This window comes from Budorcas taxicolor, chromosome 2 (genome assembly GCF_023091745.1).
Source record: "Budorcas taxicolor isolate Tak-1 chromosome 2, Takin1.1, whole genome shotgun sequence".
In the NCBI taxonomy this organism is placed as follows: Eukaryota; Metazoa; Chordata; class Mammalia; order Artiodactyla; family Bovidae; genus Budorcas; species Budorcas taxicolor.
Window position 1 is genome coordinate 29314454 of NC_068911.1, and position 20398 is coordinate 29334851.

The 20398-nt window shown below is 48.1% G+C and overlaps 1 protein-coding gene across 1 annotated transcript; it reads left to right on the forward strand.

The window, feature by feature from the left end:
• The first annotated feature begins 1812 nt into the window (after nucleotides 1–1812).
• LOC128043915 (group 10 secretory phospholipase A2-like) lies at nucleotides 1813–20159 on the forward strand. Its single transcript, XM_052636329.1, is given in 6 exon segments — nucleotides 1813–1891; nucleotides 5929–6079; nucleotides 7349–7455; nucleotides 19393–19451; nucleotides 19454–19493; nucleotides 20017–20159. Coding segments are annotated over 6 exon segments (579 nt in total).
• The last annotated feature ends 239 nt before the right edge of the window (nucleotides 20160–20398 follow it).

Consider the following 20398-nt stretch of genomic DNA (forward strand, 5'->3'; position numbering starts at 1 on the left):
GGGAAGATCCCATGGAGCAGGGAAAGGCTACCTACTCCAGAGAGTCAGACTAGACTGAGCGATGTACACTCACTTACGTGTTTGGTGATGGTCTCGATACTCCAGTTATTTAACATAATTGGAAACAAATTGTTTTGCAAAATGAGCTTTGCAGATATTGAGGATAACCAGTTAAAGCAGTAGAGTCTGAGGTGCAAAAGTTCCAATATTGAAAGCAGATTCCCTAATTTCTTAATTATAACGGACCTAGCATAGATGGTAAAGAACCTGCCTGCAATGCAGGAGACCCAGGTTCCATTCCTGGGTCCAAAAGATCCCTGGAGGAGGAAATGGCAGCCCACTCCAGTACTCTTGCTTGGGAAGTCCCATGGACAGAGGAGCCTGTTGAGCTACAGTCCATATGATAGGAAAGAGTTGGACATGACTGAGCGACTAACACTTTTAACAGGGTAAATGAGTCTTCCTCCATGCATATTGATTGCGAACCTCCTTGAAAGCAGAAGTCTTTTTCCCTAAATTTATGTGGGATGTTTTCATTCCCCATTGCCCGTGAAGACCTTCAGAAGAAAGAAAATGTTTTTTATTCCATGTTTTGGAGATTCTGAAACCCATAATCTGTTTGGACAAGCCTTAACTGTATACCTGTTGGTGTTCAAGAGGAGAGACTTTGGTTTTGCTTTGAGAAGCTCACTCCTCAAAACAAGGGGAGAGTGACCTCAGAGTATGGCAGGTGGATGCCCGGAGGCTCGGGTTTTCCGCGAAGGAGGCAGACAGGGGTTTGGCACCATGTAGAAATAAATGTGAGCCTGGGCTCCCCAACTTCTTGGTTCTTAGCTTCTCTGAGCTTCACTTTCTTCTTGTGAAAATGAGAACATCGGGGGTCTGAAGTAAAATCGTGCACCCGACGTCCTTAGTACACTTAGCAGGTGAGACGCGAGGTCACCTTAGTTGCCACTATTTTTCGGAGGGCTTGGGGAGGGGTTCCGCCCTCCGAATCAGTCATGACTAATTGGGTAGGGCTATCACCGGGAACAAAGGGGAACAGATGTGTGCCACCTATTTTGGACACGGAGCACCTACTGTGTACCTCTTTCGGCCTCGCGAGGCCCCTTGGAGGACTTGATGCCCTACGCCAGATGAAGAGCCTGAGGACGGGAGGGAGCGGGGGTGGGCGGCTTGCTGAGACGCAGCTGCAGCCTGGCTCCCCGTTCCCACCGCTGTTCCTTGGTCTTTTTTGTTTTTTTCTTTTTTTACGTGAAGCTACACTGTAACCTTGAGCAAGTCTCGGCTCCTCTCCGTTTCCGACTGGCGGTGGGTAGTGGATTGCAGGAACAAGGGACAAGGACAGGGAGTCCAAGCTTTCGGGACATCTAAAGTTTTTAAGATCCTTCCAGTCCCTCCCCTTGCCCTACGTCTCCTCCCGTCGGACGCCCAGGTGAGCTCCGGGAGGGGAGGGGCTCGCAGGTAATGATAACAGCAGCCGAGCACCTAGGGACTCCGCGACCCGACGCGCGCTAAACGCCTTTCCTCCGTAATTCTCCGCTAAGCCCGGGCTGGATTCTCCCTGGAGCCGGGCGCCCATCCCATGACCAAGACGCACAGGTCGCGACGGCGGGCCGGCGCCTCCCCCGGCCCCTGCGGCCCCTGCGGCCCCTGCGGCTCCTGCGGCTCCGCCCGGGCGCTCCCGAGAGGGAGGCCGGGGGCGGCGCCGGGCGGGGCCGGGCGGGGCGTGGGGAGGGGGTTCGGCCCCGGCCGGGTGACTGCACTGGCCCGCCGCACAGCCTCCACACTTGCCTCCCGCCGACGGGTCCGATGGCTCCGCTGCCTCTGTGCCCGATGCTAGGGCTGTTTCTGCTGCTGCTCCTGGGATCTGGACCCGGGCTCAGAGCAGGTGAGTGAAGGGACGAGCCCCCATCCGAGGACCCAGGGCTTCCTGGGACTCCTTCAGTCCTCCCCGGGATTCCTGGAACCCTGCCTCCCTACCCATCCGCAAGAACCCCAACTCCCCAGCCCTTCCAGGGGACCCAGGAGCCCTACAGTCCCCGGCCCTCCTTTGTGCAGCCCACCTGCACATTGCTTCCCGGCTTCCTGGACGTCCTGTGTGTCGCCCCCTCCCCACCTCCACCACTTCCCCAAAAGCCCCTGCCTCATTTACCCCTTCCAGGGACCCTGAAACCTTCTCCAGGGGGGCTCTGTGTCCTCCCCAAACATCCCCTCTGTCACCCTCTCCAGTGATCAGATCTCCCCATCACCTGACTTGGGATCCTGTGAACCCACCCTTCTCTCCGCCTGTCCCTGGGGTCTGCAGTGGGACCACCAGGGAGACACCAGAGGTTGGAAGGAACAGGGGGAGAAGGGGCCAGACCCTACCTGGAGCCAGAGAAGAAGGTGATGTCTCCTTCTCACCACTCCTGGACATGACCCTTGGAGAGGTCCCCTCGGCAACCTCCCATTTACATGTTTACCACAGGGAAGTATGTGGTCATCAGAAGCTCGGAGACACACAGGCATAGAACACCACCAGCAACATCTGGGCACACAGGTGCTGGGCTCACGGATGGCCTCACACCCATGCTGCATGCTCAGTCACTTCAGTCGTGTCCGACTCTTTGTGACCCCAAGGACCGTAGCCTGCCAGGCTCTTCTGTCCATGGGGTTCTCCAGGCAACAATACTGGAGTGGGTTGCCATGTCCTCCTCAGGCTCACACACAGACACAGGCAAAGACACTCAGAGGGGAACACACACACACTCAGGGATACTGAGACAGCCCCATATGAGCACACACACACACACACACACACACACAGAATCACATGAGCACACACATGCACACACACATATGCACACCTTCAGGCCCATAGGAAGCCTGGGCAGCCTTGGCACTCCCAGTAGAGGCTGTTGTGGGCAGACAGAGCAAACAGCCCCCAGAATGACCTGCCCCACCTAAGTTGGCATAGAGGGAGTGTTTGCCTTGCTTACAAACCCAGCGCTGGGCATCCACCCATGCTCGGGTTCTCCCTAAGGCTGAGCCCTGGACCCTGAGATGCCAGAGCTGGGGTTGAGTCAGGGTAGGGGGACCTCTGGGGACAGCTTTGGGGTATGGGTTTGGAACGGGGGTCTTTTCAGATGTGCTTGTTATTTTTTTTAAGTTTTTATTTGTTTCTGGCAGATTCTTAAGTCCCCAGCCAGGGAATCAGACCATGCCCCCTGCAGTGAGAGCACAGAATCATAACCTCTGGACCACCGGGAAGTCCCCAGATGTGCTTAGACTGGAAGTGTTCCATGGGGCTTGGTGGATCCAGGGGTCAAGGGACCTTTTCTGAAAGCCCCCTCATGCCAGGGGATGTGGGGCTCCTAGGGCAGAGGTCTGTCCAGACTGAAGGGTCATTGCCGTGAGCAGAGAGTAGCACAGGGTGACGAGGGCCCCTGTGGTCACGTGGCAGGGAGGCAGATTCTAGAAGGAGGTGATGAGTGAGCTAAGTGAGAATGGGGTCAGGGCATCTGTTACACAGGGTGTATGTGACAGTGTGATGGGAAGTTTAATTGGAGGAATAGGAAATGATGAGTGGGGTCTATGTGGGGTCCATGTTGAGAGAGGGCACCAGAGGGGGGAGAGGGTGTGTTTCTGCAGGGCCTCTGGCTCAGTGAGGACCCTGAGCTTTACCTGGAGGGGGTTGGGAGCCTGGGGAGGTTTCAGGCAGAGATGTGGGCACCTGGGCAAGTCCTGTGAGGGTGAGGGCTGGTCATCCAGAGAGGAGGGCAAAGCTTTTAACTCTAAACTCGTTGTTACATTTTGTTTCTATTTAGTTTATCTCTAATTCCCTAGATGAATATGCTCCTTTTTCCACTGAGAAAAAAGAAAATTGAGGGGACTCCCTGGCTTCCCGGTGATAAGAAAGACTCTGAGTTTCCACTGCAGTGGATCTGGTTCATTTCCTGGTCAGGGAACTAAGATCCCACATGCTGTGCTTGCGGCCAAACAAAACCAAACAACAACAACAACAACAACCCAACAACAAAAAAAATTGAATTTGAATTTTGGCCTGGATTCTTCAAAGAAGAGTCAGCATGATAAAATCTTGTTTTAGATTTTACAAATGTGAAAGGGAATCCGCAAATCTCTGGATTCTCAGTCCTGGAGCCGTGGGTGGAGAGTGAGCTCCCAGGGGTCAGGCCAACATGGGAACAAGTTTCTGTTCAGCAGTTCACCCACTCTGGGACCTAGGATGGGTCCTTTTGCCTCTCCTAGCCTCAATCTTTCCATCTGTAAATGGGAGACTGCTACTGCTACTGCTAAGTCACTTCAGTCGTGTCCGACCCTGTGCAACCCCATAGACGGCAACCCACCAGTCTCCCCCGTCCCCAGGATTCTCCAGGCAAGAACACTGGAGTGGGTTGCCATTTCCTTCGCCAATGCGTGAAAGTGAAGTCGCTCAGTCGTGTCTGACTCTTAGCGACCCCATGGACCGCAGCCTACCAGGCTCCTCTGTCCATGGGATTTTCCAAGCAAGAGTACTGGAGTGGGTGCCATTGCCTTCTTCGAAATGGGAGACTAGCAGCCCATAAGACAAAGAGATTGACAACAGATGTCGCCTGTGGATTGGGGAACACGGTGCCTGGTGCCAGGTGAAGTTCAAGTGATAGCTTCTCCGTGCTGTGGCTGATTGTGTGTGTGTGTTTTCTACGTGTTGACTGTGTGCAGCATGTGAGATTTTAGTTCCCTGACCAGTGACTGAACCCCTGCCCCTGCAGTGGAAGCACAGTGTCTTAACCACTAGACCTCCAGGGAAGTCCCTGATTGTGGTTTCTGACCAAACACCAGAGTGGACTCTTGGACCTCACCAGAAGGAGTAGTGGCTCTGGGATTCTCTGATGTCCAGTCGCAGTGGGTTTGACCGCCCCTGACCACGAGCAATGGACTCCTCGATGCCCCTTACCTCTGTCACCCCAGGCCTCCCTCTCCTGCTGCTATTGGGTGAGGAGGAACCACTGGATTGGGAGTCAGAAGGGCCCCCCTCCCCAGCCCCATGACTGTAGGGGTCATGCTTCCCATCTGAGCCTCCTCTTTCTCCCATGTGAGATGCAGGGGTTCCGGTTGCACCAACTGTGTTTTGCTATGGACAGAGAAATGGCTGGGATGGGGTCACAGGGCCTCCCTGTGTGGCAGGAAGCTATGCCCTGGCAGTGAAAATAAGAGGTGATGCAAAGAATCTGGAAGGCAGTGGTGAGGGGGTGGGGGAGGTCCCTGTAGAGGATGGCAGGGAACCTGTTTGGTTCATCTCTGATGTCCAGTGCCCAGGACAGGCAACTAGACAGACATTAGATACACAACCCACAATCCGACTGTGTCTGAAGTTGACATGGGCAAAGGATTGAGAACGAGGGCATTCCAGGAAGAGGGACCAGCCAGTGCAAGGGCCTAGAGGTATGATTTTTTTTCAGATGCCGTGGCTCTGTGACCTGGTTTTTCCTTCACGGCTGCCTTGAAGATATTGATAATAATAGTTAGAGCTCACTGTGTGCTGGTAATTTACATGCATGATCTCATTCCATTCTGGGGAGTGAGGTCCCCTTATTCCTCTCTTTTAAGATGAGGAAACCAAGGCACAGAGAGATTGAGTGGTCCAAGGTCACACAGCTAGGAAGAAGGAGAAGCAGGATTCAACCCTGAGATAGTCATCCAGAGGATGAGATGTTTGGATAGCATCATTGACTCAATGAACATGAGTTTGAAAGAGCTCCAGGAGACAGTGAAGGATAGGGAAGCCTGGTGTGCTGCAGTCCACGCGGTTGCAAACAGTTGGACACGACTGAGTGACTGAACAACAAGAAGTCATCCAGACACTTTTCAGGCTAGTGCCTGTCCCCAGGCCAGGACAGCCCCCACCTGCAGCCTCTAACTTTTGTCTCCCTCCTCCACCCCCAGCTCCCCAGAGGTCACATGTGCACCGACGTGGGCTCATAGGACTGGCCGGGGCTATTGACTGTGTTGGCCCTCGCCCTGCCTTGGTCTACGTGAAATATGGCTGCTTTTGTGGTCTGGGGGGCCATGGCCAGCCCCAGGATGCCATAGACTGGTGAGTGCATGCTGGGGGCTTAAGGTCCCCACCCCCTGGGGTGGTTAAGGCTTATGAGGAAATACCCAAACTGAGGTTGGGTTTAGATACGAGGCCCCCAGCAAATGGTGCTCTTTGCAGCAAAGGGTCTCCTGGGCAACATGCCCATGAGGCCAGACCTTGGTGCCAGCTGGCCCCCAGTCTGGCAGGGTGATTACTTTAGCTGAAAAAAAAAATCATACATCACTGTATGAAATGACCCAGACTTATTATGCACCAAAACTGTCCTGAGAGCCCCTTTGAGTTCTCACAACAGCCCCATTTCAGAGATAAGGAAACTGAGGCCCAGAGAGATCAACTTGTCTAGAGCCACATACAGAGTGAGGGGTGGGGACTGGGATTTGAGCCCAGGCGGCCTGGCTGGATTCATGCCCCTGATCACTGCCTTCTGCTGCTGGGTGAGAAGGACCTGTTCTGTGCCAGGCTGTGGGCTTAGACCTTCCACGACCTCTCATTTGCCACCACAGCCATGGCCGTCCGATGGGGATCCCTATTTTACAGACCGGGTCCCACAGCCACTCATCCATTTCCAGAGTGGTCAGGGGGCAAAATGTTGATTGTCTCTTCCAGGTCTTGGAGAATATAGTTGTCACTGACAGGTCTCTATCCAGCCTCGTGCCTCCAAGGCTCCTGCCGTGGGCCCTGCCCTTCCTCCCACACTCTGGTTGGCTGGTTCCTGCACATCTTTCCAGACATAGCTCCCCCAGGCATCACCCCCTCTTGGAAGTCTTCTCTGAAGCCTAGCTGGACCTGGCATCCCCTCTGGCTCCCAGAATCCTGTCACCTGCATCCTCGTGTTTCTTGCCATGCCCACCGCATCTGGAGATTTGTCTGCCTCCCCCATCCTGGGGTTGGGGGCTGGTGCTTGGGCTGAGACCTCAAGCAGGAAGAGTGGGCAGGAATTTCTCCCAGGCAGAGGCAGATTAGGGGCAAAGTCAGGAGGCAGGGAGGGTATGGCTGGAAGAGACCAGCATGGCTGGAGCTCAGAGGCTCAGAGACTGAGGCAGGCAAGGGCCAGACTTGAGCATGGCGGAGAGACAGAGGTAGGGCAAGACACACTGGGGTCAGTGGGATTAATTCCCAGGACGGGGATTCTCAGGGACAAAGCCTGGACCAGAAGATGCTCTCCCCTGTGGGTCCTCATTCTCCTGAAGTTATGGCACAGGAGGATGGCCAAGGGGCCACCCTTGCCCTCACGTACCCCTTGGTCTGTCCATCTGCTACCCGCAGGTGCTGTCATGCACACGACTGCTGCTATGCACATGCCGAGAACTCCGGCTGCAGTCCCAAGTTGCAGCCCTACTCCTGGAATTGCGTCAGTCAGATTGTCAAGTGTGGTGAGTTCCCAACATAACACCCAGCAACAGCCATTGGCTGGAACATAGAGGGGCTTCCCACTGTAGGTGGGGCCGTTCTCCCATCTGCCCCAGTCTCCACCATGCCCTATTGTCTCTCCAACATTGAGGCCAAGGGTCAGTTACCGTAGTTCATTTCTCCTGTGCTGTTGATTTTGTTAAGAAAAAGGGATTTTTCTGTCAAACCTAGGAAAACAGAAGGGAGGTCCAAAGGCTGACTGATTTGAGAGAAATGAGAGTGGTGATTGAGCCCATTTATTTATCAGAATGAAGAGTATGCTGGCGTCTAAAGAATCCCCTTTGTGTTAGCACTGCCGGCCCCAGGGGATGTCTGAGTTTGCAGACCCTGGCGTGTGGCTGACAGCTTGGTCTGTGATTGAGATTCTGTTATGTCACTAAGCCCTGATCTCCTGGGGCCTCAGTTTGCTCACTGGTAAACTGGGAGTGGAAATCCAGCTGGCCTGTGGTGAGGGTGAAGTGACAGTGTTATGGCATTTCATGCCTAATAGATGTCCTTAATGGTCTGTTGAAGAAATGACCCAACACAGAACCTCCGATGAGCAAGACCAGGCACAATTTCATGGAGCCCAGGATTTAGGGAAGGACATTAACACAGTTCTGAGTAACCCTGAATGCCCCCAAGAGAAAGTGATATCTCTTTCAATTTTCTTTTAATCCTAATTTTGTGAAATCAGGAGAAAGTCAGTTTTAATCTAGCTAAAACATCTGTGGGACCCTCCCTGATCCTTTTGAACAGAGAGAGTAGATTTCTGGCTTATAACGTTATTCAAAAACTGTTCTATTCTTAAATTTAATTCAGGCTTTAAAAAATCCTTCATATCTATCCATCTATCATCTATCTGTTTATCTGTTACTTCTCTTTAACCACAAGCAGCATGTATTTAATGAGGATAATTGTAACATAACCTGATACCACTGTACATTTTACATGACTAGCTACCTGTAAAGCTGAAAGAAAAATAAACTTGTGGTTTAAAATATTTTGTCCCTCAGGGCAATCTTACTGGTTTTCAAAAGAAACCAGTAAGAAAAGGAATGAAGTATTTGTTTTTAGAATTATCTTCTGATGGATGGTGTTTTCCATTTACAGTTTCTGTTCACATAAATTTAAAAAGCCAAATCAAGGGAAGAAACAGGATGTGAATAATTGTACAGGCACTGTGTAGATAAGGCTGGGATTTGGGCAGTGAAATTCCAAGTTATCTGAGAAGCTGAAATGAAACACACAGACAACGGGCTCCATAACTTTTTTTTTTCTTTTTACTCTTAACTGAGCATAACATAAAATTAACCATTTTAAAGTGTACCTTTCAGTGATATGTAATGCATTCACAATGTCCTCCAGCCATAACCTCTATTTCCAAAACATTTTACTTTTATTTTTGGATGCGCGGGGTCTTCTCTGCCGTGTGCGCGCTTTCTCTAGTTACGGCAAGTGGGGGCTACTCTCCAGCTGTGGTGAACAGGCTTCTCCTTGCAGTGGGTTTTCTTGTTGTGAAGCAGGGCTCTAGGCCATGTGGGCTCAGTAGCTGTTTGACTCGGGCTTTGTTGCTCCATGACATGTGGCATCTTCCTGGACCAGTAATGTGTCCCCTGCAATTGGCAGGCAGATTGTTAACCACTGGACCACCAGGGGTTCCCAAAACATTTTCATCAACATCCCCGCAAAATCACACACCTGTCAAGTGCTCAGTTTCTATTCCTCCTCTTTCCAGCATCTGGCAACCACTAATTTGCTTTCAATCTTTACGGATTTACCTATTCTAGATATTTCCTATAAATGATGTCATATAATAAGCCTTTTGTGTCTGACTTCTTTCACTTAGCCTCATGCTTTCAAGGTTCATTCATGTTGTAGCATGTGTCTGAACTTCATTCCTTTTTATGACTGAATAATATTCCATTGTAGGTATGTATCGGAGAAGGCAATGGCACCCCACTCCAGTACTCTTGCCTGGAAAATCCTATGGACAGAGGAGCCTGGAAGGCTGCAGTCCATGGGGTTGCTAAGAGTCAGACATGACTGAGCGACTTCACTTTCACTTTTCACTTTCATGCATTGGAGAAGGAAATGGCAACCCACTCCAGTGTTCTTGCCTGGAGAATCCCAGGGACAGGGGAGCCTGGTGGGCTGCCTCCTATGGGGTCACACAGAGTTGGACACGACTGAAGTGACTTGCCAGTAGGTATGTATATACTACATTTTGCGTATCCATTCATTCATTGTAGGACATTGTATTGTTTCTGAAACCGTTTACCTCAGATTGGGACTTGAACGAGCCAAAACCCAGTTTGGGACTTGAACCCACATGAAGTGAAGTGAAGTGAAAGTTGCTCAGTTGTGTCCAACTCTTTGCGACCCCATGGACAGGCCATGGAATTCTCCAGGCCAGAATAGCCATTCCCTTCTCCAAGGGATCTTCCCAACCCAGGGATCAAACCCAGGTCCCCCACATTGTAGGTGGATTCTTTACCAGCTGAGCCACAAGGGAAGCCCAAGAATACTGGAGTGAGTAGCCTTATCCCTTCTCCGGGGGATCTTCCCGACCCAGGAATCAAACCAGGATCTCCCGCATTGCAGGTGGATTCTTTACCAACTGAGCTCACATGGCTGGAACTCAAACCCAGCCAAAACCCATGGTACCTGGTTTCAGGACCTAATGAAGCTCAGGTTCTTGATATCTCATTGCAGAAAGAACTCAGTGAGAGACAAAGTGATAGGTGAGAAGTGGATTTATTCAGATTCAGAGAGAAGCACACTCCACAGACAGAGTGTGCGCCATCACAGAGAGTGAGTGTGGCCGTGAAATGTGGTGTGGTTGGTTTTTATAGGCTGGGTAATTTCACATGCTAGTGAGTGGGAGGATTCTTCTAGCTATTTTTGGGAAGAGGTGGAGATTTCCAGGATTTGGTCCACTGTCCACTCGGTCTTTTGACAGTGCCTTGGAACTCTCGTGGTACCTCTGGGTGTGTCATTTCACTTGCTGATTGAGGGTTAAGGTCTAGTCTTGTCTGCCATCTTGGTCGCATTTGATTCTAATCGGTTTATGGTGCGTTCTTGGGCTATGTCATTCGTTCACAAGTTGTGCCCTGCTCCTTTTCTTCCTGTTGTATTTCCACCTTTTAACTACTGGGAATAGTGCTGCTGTGAACATTTGTGAACAAATATTTGTTTGAATACATGTCTTCATTTCTTTGGGGGCATATACATAGGAGTGGAATTGTTGCATTGTCCAGTAATTCCATTTTACTTTTTGAGGAACCCTTCCCTGGTGGCTCAGATGGTAAAGAATCTGCCTGCAATGCAGGAGATCTGGGTTTGATCCTTTGGTCAGGAAGATCCACTGGAGAAAAGAATGGCTACCCACTCCAATATTCTTGCCTAGAGAATTCCATGGACAGAGGAGCCTGGTGGGCTAGCGTCCATAGGGTCACAAAGATTCAGACATGAGTGAGTGACTAACACTTTCACACCAATTTTTGCTATAGGAGCTGCACTGTTTTACATTTCTCATTAGCAATGTATAGGGTATTTCTCCACAGCCTTGCCAACATTTGCTATTTTTCTTTTTTCTTTATTATTTAGTGGAGATAATTAGTGTGTCTCATTGTGATTTTGATTTGCCTTTTTCTCATGACTAATGATGTTGAACATATTTTCATGTGCTGGTTGGTCACTTTTCCATCTTCTTTGGAGAAATATCTATTCAAGTCTTCTGCTCATTGAGTAGTTTGTCCTATTGTTGTTGAGTTGTGAGAGTTTCTTGTTCTGGATACCGGACTCTATCATATATGTGATTTGCAAAAGATTTCCGACCATTCTGTTGCCTTTTTATTTTTTTGATAATGTCTTTGGTATACAAAAGGTTTAATTTTGCTAAAGCCTGATTTATCACTTCTGTCTTTTTTATTTTGGGGCTGCACTGGTCTCCATTATGGCACGTGGGCTTCTCCAGTTGTGGTGCGTGGGCTCCGGAATGCCCAGGCTCAGCCGTCGTGGTGTTAGGGCTCCAGAGCACGTGGTCTCTCTAGTTGGGGTGTGCAGGCTTAGTTGCTCTGCAGCATGTAGGATCTTAGTTCTCCAGTCAGGGATCACACTCACCTCCCTGCTTTGGAAGGCAGATTCTTAACCACTGCACCACTAGGGAAGTCCCAATTTTGTCTTCTGTTGATTGCATTTCTGGTATCCTGTCTAAGAATTTGTCGCCAGATCCAAGGTCATGAAGATTACCCCTATATTCTTCAAACAGTGTTATAGTTTGAACTCTTTTATTTTTTTAAATTTTCTTGAAGCATTATTGATTTACAATGTTGTGTTAATTTCTGCTGAACAGTGACGTGACTCAGTTATATATATTTTTTCACTGAACTCTTAACTTTAGGTCATTGATCTATGTTGAGTTGGTTTTTGTCTATGGTGAGTGGTAGGAGTCCACGTTTATTCTTTGGCACATGGATATTCAGTTGTTCCAGCACCATTTGTTGAAGAGACTCTTTTGTCCCCATTAAATTGTCTTGGTACTTTTGTTGAAAATCACCTGGCCCTTAGATTGATGTCATCTCTGAGCCTGTTTTCTTACCTGGAAGATGGATGTTGCAAAGATGAAAAAAAAGAGTTTATAATGTGATATCCAATTGGATGGAGGTTGCTACTTTCTTCCCTCCTCTCTCCTCCATCCCTCATTCTTATCTGAACTTCCCTCTGATCCCCACTGCCTCCACCTGAGAGAACTGAGGGTGTGGTGTGATTCTTCACTGAAACCCCAGCTACTGCAGACTCCAGTATTCTTGCCTGGAGAATCCCATGGACAGAGGAGCCTGGTGGGCTATAGTCCATGAAGTCACAAAGAGTCGGACACAACTGAGTGCTCGAGCACACACACACACACACACACACCCATATAAAAATGATATTTGTGAAATACTTATTAGTGTGTCAGCTAGTGGGGCTGTGCCTATTTACAGAACTGCTTTCCCTGAACTGAATGAAGAGAACCAAAATATCTATTATGCATTTTTTGGCTAAAAATATTCTCTTATTCTGTTTGGAGATATTCTGAACTTAGCTGTTTGCTTAATTACAGGTGTGGCCCATTTTCCATTTATGGGCTTGACAAATATATTTTTTAAAAATATTAAGCATATAATAATATTTACCAGCAGGCCTTTATTTTAAACTTAACCCTTGGGAGCTAGGTTTCCTTTTCAGTTTTTTATTATTCTTGAATAACATGAATCTGTTGGAATTCTGAGGCCATAGAATAGTGAGACCAAGCCTTGTTTTTCAAAGGATTTTCTTGCTCAGGGAGACGTGAGGAGCATAGCGGAGGGACAGACACTGGGTCAGGAGATGCTGGGCTGGAATCCTGATATACTCTTTCCCAGATCTGCGGCCTTGGACAAGTTACTGAATCCCTCTCCTTTTCTGTAAAATGGGAGTAACAAAACTCTGGTGCTGGGTTTGTACAAGAATTGGAAATGATATATGTTTTTTCTATATTCTCCCAACAACCATTATTGAGAATCTATTCTGTGTCAGGCTCCCTGATGGGCAAAACAGAGGAGCAAGGCTCTGTGGTCGAAAAAGGGAGCAGGAAATAGTGTTCATGCCAATTGCTTTTATAAGTGCTTGTTGGAAAAGACATCAATGAAGTACTATGCATGAAAGCGAAAAATGAAAGTGTCAGTTGCTCAGTCATGTCCGACTCTTTGCGACCTCATGGACTACAGCCTGCCAGGCTCCTCTGTCCATGGAATTCTCCAGATAAGAATATTGGAATGGGTAGCCATTGCCTTCTCCAGGGGACCTTCCACTCTGGTTGCTGCAAGGAATATAGCTGGAGGGAACAAGGGTGGCAGCTAGGCCCCCCTGTGAGGCTGCTGCAGGGATCTGGGTGAGAAGTGCCTTGGACAGATGACATCAGTGGAGGTAGCGGAAGGTGGAGCCAGGGGACTCCCATGGATGGGGGAGGGAAGGGGAAATGGCTGGAGTGTTTGTGTCAGTCCCCCTGTCCTTAGACAGCTGTCCTTTGGCCAACTCTGCGGGAACAGTGCAACCTTGGAGCTTCAATGGCTCTTTCCTTAGAAGTCCCTAGCCCACCAGGTCATGTTCCAAGGGTATGGCCCGTGGAAATTTTACCGGTAACAGTGCTGGCTCTGGTACCAGCTGGTTCATTTACCAATTTTTACGTATTAGTTTTATCTATCTGTCCATCTGTCCATCCATCTGTCTGTCCATCCATGCACAGGCCTTTTCTGATTCAAACCTAATCCACGTTTGTTGTGGAAAATCAAAACATCCCAGAATCATTGTGATGTAAGAAGTTAGGCTCCATCCACCAGCATTAACTAGCTTCTGTTGCTTGGCATGTTGTTCTCCTCCAGGTTTATGCATGTGTAAACAGACAGACAAGAACAAATATCAGGACTTCCCTGGTGGTCCAGTGGTTAAGAATCTGCCTGCAATCTAGAGGATGCAGGTTTGATCCCTGGTCCGGGAAGATCCCATATGCCCTGGAGCAGCTAAACCCGGGTGCCACAACTATCGAGCCTGTGCTCTGGAGCCCGAGAGTCACAACAGAAGGCACCGCACTCAGAAGCCTGCCCGCTGCAACTCGAGAGTGGCCCCTGCTTGTCACAACCAAAATCCACTCACAGCAACAAAGACCCAGCACAGCCAGAAATACATAAAATAAATACTTTTCTTTAAAAAAAGAACAAAAATCGGATCACATTATATACATCACGTTTTTTGTTTTTTTTTTTTCCCACCTAATATTGTGTCTTGGACATCTTGGAATGTCTAGATTGGCCTCATTCTTAAATATATATTTATTTTATTTACTTATTTTTGGCCGTGTATGGGCTTTCTCTAGTTGCGGTGTGCAGGCTTCTCAGTGCTGTGCCTTCTTTTATTGCGGACCATGGGCTCTAGGGTGCGTGGGCTCAGTAGCCGTGGCTCTCGGGCGCTAGAGCTCGGGCTCAATAGTTATGGCTCACGGGCTTAATTGCTGCGTGGCTTGTGGGATCTTCTCCGACCAGGGATCAAACCCATGTTTCCTGCATTGGCAGATGGAGTCTTTACCACTGAGCCACCGGAAAAGCCCCAGCCTCATTCTTTTAAAGTCTGACAATCACCTGCAGTAGAGTGTCTCCATCTTGACACTATGGACATTGGAGGCTGGATCTCTGGTGTGGGAGCCATCCTGGGCATTGCAGATGTTTAGTAACATCCCTGGTCTCTGCCAAGCAGATGCCGGTAGCAAACCCCCTACCCTCCACCTGGGACAGCCAAAGATGTCTCTAGACGCTACCACAAGCCCGGTGGGGGACACAACGGCCCGCAGCTGAGAATGGCCAGTCTGTGGCACCAATGTACTTCATTTTGCAGAGACTGTGGTTGTTTATAAGGCTTTGTGCACCTGTGACAGGCTTTTGCAGCATGGAGTCTTAGAATTGTAGGGTCAGATGGTGTATTTGAGGCACCCTTAGAATAATGGGCTTCCCTTGTAGCTCAGTCGGTAAAGAATCTGCCTGCAGTGCAGGAGACCCAGGTTCGATCCCTGGGTTGGGAAGATCCCCTGGAGAAGGAAGTGGCAACCACTCCTGTATCCTTGCCTGGAAAATCTCATGGACACAGGAGCCTGGTGGGCTGCAGACAATGGGGTTGCAGAGCTGGGCATGACTGAGCGACTAACACTCACTTACTTACTTACTAGAATTTTTATGTAGAAAGGGCTGGCAGGCAGCCTGAAGGGGAGGTTAGAGGACTTGTCCTGGAGGAGTATTTACTCTGCAAGGGCATTTAGACAATGTAGACGGTGTTTATTGTAGAAGCTGGGGAGGTGCTAAAGGGAGGCCTGGTGAAGATCAGGGAGGAGGAGGGCCATCAAAGACCCCCACAAGCCACCTCCTTTCATCACTGAGTGGTATAGATATTTTAAGTCTAATAAGTAATGTAAACTAAATTCAAAGTAGCGGCCCCTCACATTTGGTTAATTGAGATCACTTTTCCACAATGAAAGCACTGTATGGCTCAAAGTAGAAAAGTTTCAAATTATAACTTCTACCACAAAAGTTTTGTGGGAAATAAAACTCCCATTGACACTACCCAGACCTCCATTTGATTAATTTTCTGGTGCTGTTCTTGTTTTGTCTTTTTTTGAGTGCATAATACATAAAAAATAGAGCAGTGTGTATTGTACTCCTTAAGTTTTCTTAAATGTAAGTTGCTTCCCATGTCATTAATGGCAAAACCATCACAATATTGTAAAGTAATTATCCTCCAATTAAAATAAATTGAATAATTTAAAAAAGCTCTATTCAAAGAATAGATTGTTGTTGTTCAGTCACCAAGTCGAGTCTGACTCTCTGTGACCCCACTGAATTGCAGCATGCCAGGCTTCCCGTCCTTCACTATCTCCCGGAATTTGCTCAAACTCATGTCCATTGAGTCAGTGATGCCATCCAACCATCTCATCCTCTGTCGTCCTCTTCTCCTCCCGCCTTCAAGAGTTCGATTCCTTGTCAGAAAACTAGATTCCACATGTTGCAACTAAGACCTGGTGCAGACAGATTTATTGATTGGTTTTAAAATCCTGTCTTAAAACTTGGATTTATAAGGGCAGATGAGTCCCCTGAGTTGACAGTCTGTTCCCTTCTGGCAGACAAGCCAGGAGGGCTGGGATCAGGCAGAGCTGAAGTGGGGATCAGTCCCTATACCCCTTCTCTGGATTTTTCTTCTGTAAGGTTGGGGTGCTGATGCTGAAAGCTCAGCTTCTCTGTACACCAGTGCTGAATCAAACCTTGGAGGCAGAATTTTGGGCAAAGTAGAAAAGGATAGGTTTTTTGCTTTGTCAGGCCAAGTGGGGGACAGAGCAGGCTTATGCCCTCAAAACCCACTTGGGAAGATAGTGAGAAGTTTTATAGTAATTGTCCAAAGAGGGAGTGATCAGCTCGAGGACGTTCTTCTGGTGGGTTGGTGGTGAGGTAAGTGGGAATCAACATCATCAACCTTCAAGTCCAACTAGCCTGAGGTCTATGTGTTTATGGGCAGCATACTACTGGTAACTCCTCCCACCTGGAAGCCTTTCAGTATCTGCAAAATATCCCAAAGACATTCTTGTGTGGACCTGTTAATAGGAAAACAGGACCTTGCCCCAGGGCTGCTCTTGACTGTTTCCCCTTGGTCTCCCATCCTCTCCCTTCCCTAGTTAACAACTGCTTGACTCTGCCTCCAGGTACTGCATTTCGGACTCTTTTGTTGACCATGAAGGCTATTCCATTTCTTCTAAAGAATTCCTGCCCGCAATAGTAGATATAATGTTCATCTGAGTTAAATTCGCCCATTCCAGTCCATTTTAGTTCACTGATTGCTAGAATGACGACTGTGAAGAAAGCTGAGCGCTGAAGAATTGATGCTTTTGAACTGTGGTGTTGGAGAAGACTCTTGAGAGTCCCTTGGACTGCAAGGAGATCCAACCAGTCCATTCTGAAGGAGATCAGTCCTGGGTGTTCTTTGGAAGGAATGATGCAAAAGCTGAAACTCCAGTACTTTGGCCACCTCATGCGAAGAGTTGACTCATTGGAAAAGACTCTGATGCTGGGAGGGATTGGGGGCAGGAGGAGAAGGGGACGACAGAGGATGAGATGGCTGGATGGCATCACAGACTCGAGGGACGTGAGTCTGAGTGAACTCCGGGAGATGGTGATGGACAGGGAGGCCTGGCGTGCTGCGATTCATGGGGTTGGAAAGAGTTGGACATGACTGAGCGACTGAACTGAACTGAACTGACTCTGCCTATTGGAACTCAGGGAAGGAGTTGGAGGAACTCATGGAGAACTCATGGAGGCTGAAGAAAGGCTGTTTCCTATAATCAAAGAAGTGAGGGACACAAAGGCCTTTTGCCCAGGAGCCTCAGAGGGCCCTGCATGCCTCCAGTGCCAGTGGCTCTGCCCTGAGAGGACTGGGTGAGATGGGGACCACAGAGCCAGCCCTTCACGTAACTGCATAGTTAACTCAGGCTTCCGTCATCTCCACTTTTTCTGTTACCATTTACTGAATTATAACCAAGACGATTTTTTGTTCTGTTTTTTAAAATTTCGTTTTGTTTTTTTTGGCCTTGCAGCATGGCTTGGGACATTAGTCTCCTGACCAGGGATCCAATCTACGCCCATGGCAGCGAAAGTTTGGAGTCCTAACCCCTGGACCGCCAGTGAATCCCCAAGGCAGAGTGTTTAAACACAGGCTTTTGGAGTTGGAGGTGTTTGTGTTTTGCCTTCTCTCTCAATAGTTTCCCAGAGTGTGAGAAGCTTAATAAATGAATTTAGGTGAGAAGGATTTTCCCTTTCAGTCCTTTGTTAATTCTTCCAGTTAGGCAAGGAGGAAGTATCGATTGCATGATGGTCTGACTGCTAGAGAGGGTGAACCTCTCTTTCACTTGCTATTCTCCCTTTTTTAAAACTAAGACACTCCATTCTGGGGGCTCATAGCTTTCAGGTGGGTAACAGGATTTAACTAGACTTTTATCTTCACTGGCTTTTTTTAGTCAGTTTTATATATTTGTGGTATAAGATTTTGGTTTTCCATTTATGGCAGTGATGATTTATTTAATGCAATTTAATACTATTTAATATAATTAAATAATAATTTATTTAATAATTGACTATTAAAAATAAAGGGGATTTAAAGATATCCCTGGTGGCTCAGTGGTAAAGAATCTGCCTGCAATGCAAGAGACATGAATATTATTACCTTGGGTCGGGAAGATCCCCTGGAGAAGGAAATGGCAACTCACTCCAGGATTCTTGCATGGAAAATCTCATGGATAGAGGAGCCTGATGGGCTACAGTCCATGGGGTCACAAAAAGGGTCAGACAAGACTGAGAGACTAGCACACATAAAGCTATCATCTTGAAGCTGCCATGGGCCTGAGTTTGGGAAACCCTGTGTGCAGTCATGTTGATAAACACCTTTAATCAACTCAGCTCATTACAGGGTCAGAGGGTCTCAGGCCCCCTGCCTCCTGCTTGACATCTCCCAACCCTGCCCCTGTTCATCACGCCAGGTGCTGCCAAGCACTCTGAGTGTTGCCCTGAGACAGAAGCTGAATTTTCTGCCTCTCATGCTTCATCTTGCTAGGATCTCTAAGGAACATGTATATTTTAAGAGGAGATTTTTAAGATTAGCTGGCAGTTTAAGGAGGTCAGCTACAGCTCATAAGCACCTGCTGTTTGCCCTACATTTTACTGACTTCCATCTCTTTGCATTCTCCCAACAGCCCTTAGAAGTAGGTACTTTTAGTATCCTCATGTGGACCCTGTGGAAGCAGCCTGGGAAGGATGAAGTGATGTGTCCAAAGGAACTATATCCATGGCTGAGCTGGCTACCTCCAAGCTCATGCTTTGCTGTGCCTCTGGAAGAAATTTGGAAGGATTTAATAGTGGGTGTCCCCTGCCCCACCCCCACCCACCTCCACCACAATTATTTTGTGAATAATTAAAAACTCACAGTCAAAGGCAGGTGACGTATCCAGAGCTGTTATAGCTTCTAGATTAATGGATACAACTTGAAGATCACAAAATCTTTCCAACCCAAAGGATTGCTTCTGTAGCAGCAAAATTCCCAAGGTAGAGGGAGATCTATCTTTGGGTGGCAGCCTTTGCATCTCTGTATAACGTAGGCCCAAGAGGAAGGGAGAGATGGAATGTACAATTGTTACCTAAAACAAGCTGTTTTTTTATATGGTATCATGTCATCTGCATATAATGACAATTTTACCTCTTCTCTTCCAATTTGGATTCCCTTTATTTCTTTTCCTTATCTGATTGCTATGGCTAGGACTTCCACTACTATGCTGTATAGGAATGGTGAGAATGGGCATCCTTGTCTTGTTCCAGATTTCAGTGGGAAGTCGTTCAGCTTTTCACCACTGTTATGTTGGCTGTGGGAACAAGCTGTTTTCTTGAAGGAGCATCTGAAAGAGACTTGGAGAGAAAAGGTAGGGAAGTGCAGGTAGAACCAACATTGATGGTGTGCATGCCTAGGGCCAAGCCCCTGCCTGGCACTTTATATATGCTTTCTCACCCAGACTTCATAATAAACCCACACAGTGGATAGTGCCCCCTTTTAAATGAGGACTTTGCTCAGAAAGTTCACACAGAGCAGGGCTCCAAAAAAAAAAAAAAAGCCTGGATGGTTCCCAGGCACCTACTGCTTGTCTAACTGGATCCTCAAGTGCAATAGTGTAATACTGATACAGAAGAGAAGCTTTATAAAAGGGCGTACAGACTTTGGACTTTTCCTCTGAAAATATTACCCTGGTGACTTCGTTTTCTGTAAAATGGGCTGAATATCACCTTCCTTGGGAGTTGTCATGATGAGGGGGATCACTATGGTGAACTGTCAAAGTGTTACCCGGATGCAGTTTATGACCCTTCCTTTCCAGCTTTACTAGCTTCCCTTGTGTTTATCTTCAGGCCTGCAAATCCCTGTTCTAACTTCAGTTTCTCCACTTCTTCCAGAACCAACGGAGGACAAATGCCAAGAACTCATATGCAAGTGTGACCAGGAGTTTGCCCACTGCTTAGCCCGAACAGAGTACAACATTAAGTACCTCTTCTATCCCAATTTCTTGTGTGGGAACTATTCACCTGAATGTGACTGACTAGCCTGACTTGAAATGTTTTTGCACGAGGGAATAAAACTCCTTTTTGCTCATCAACAGCCTCATTCAGTTCTTTGCAGTAGGGAGCTGAGGCCAAGTGTCGAAGTGGCAACCCTTGTGTTTGCTTTCTCTCCTGCCCGGAACTTGGGCTACAGCCAGTTTGGTTTCCAGTTTGATTAATGTCAAAAGTCCCATCCTGTTTAATAAAACCACAACTGTGCTTCTGACTGTATTGGGTT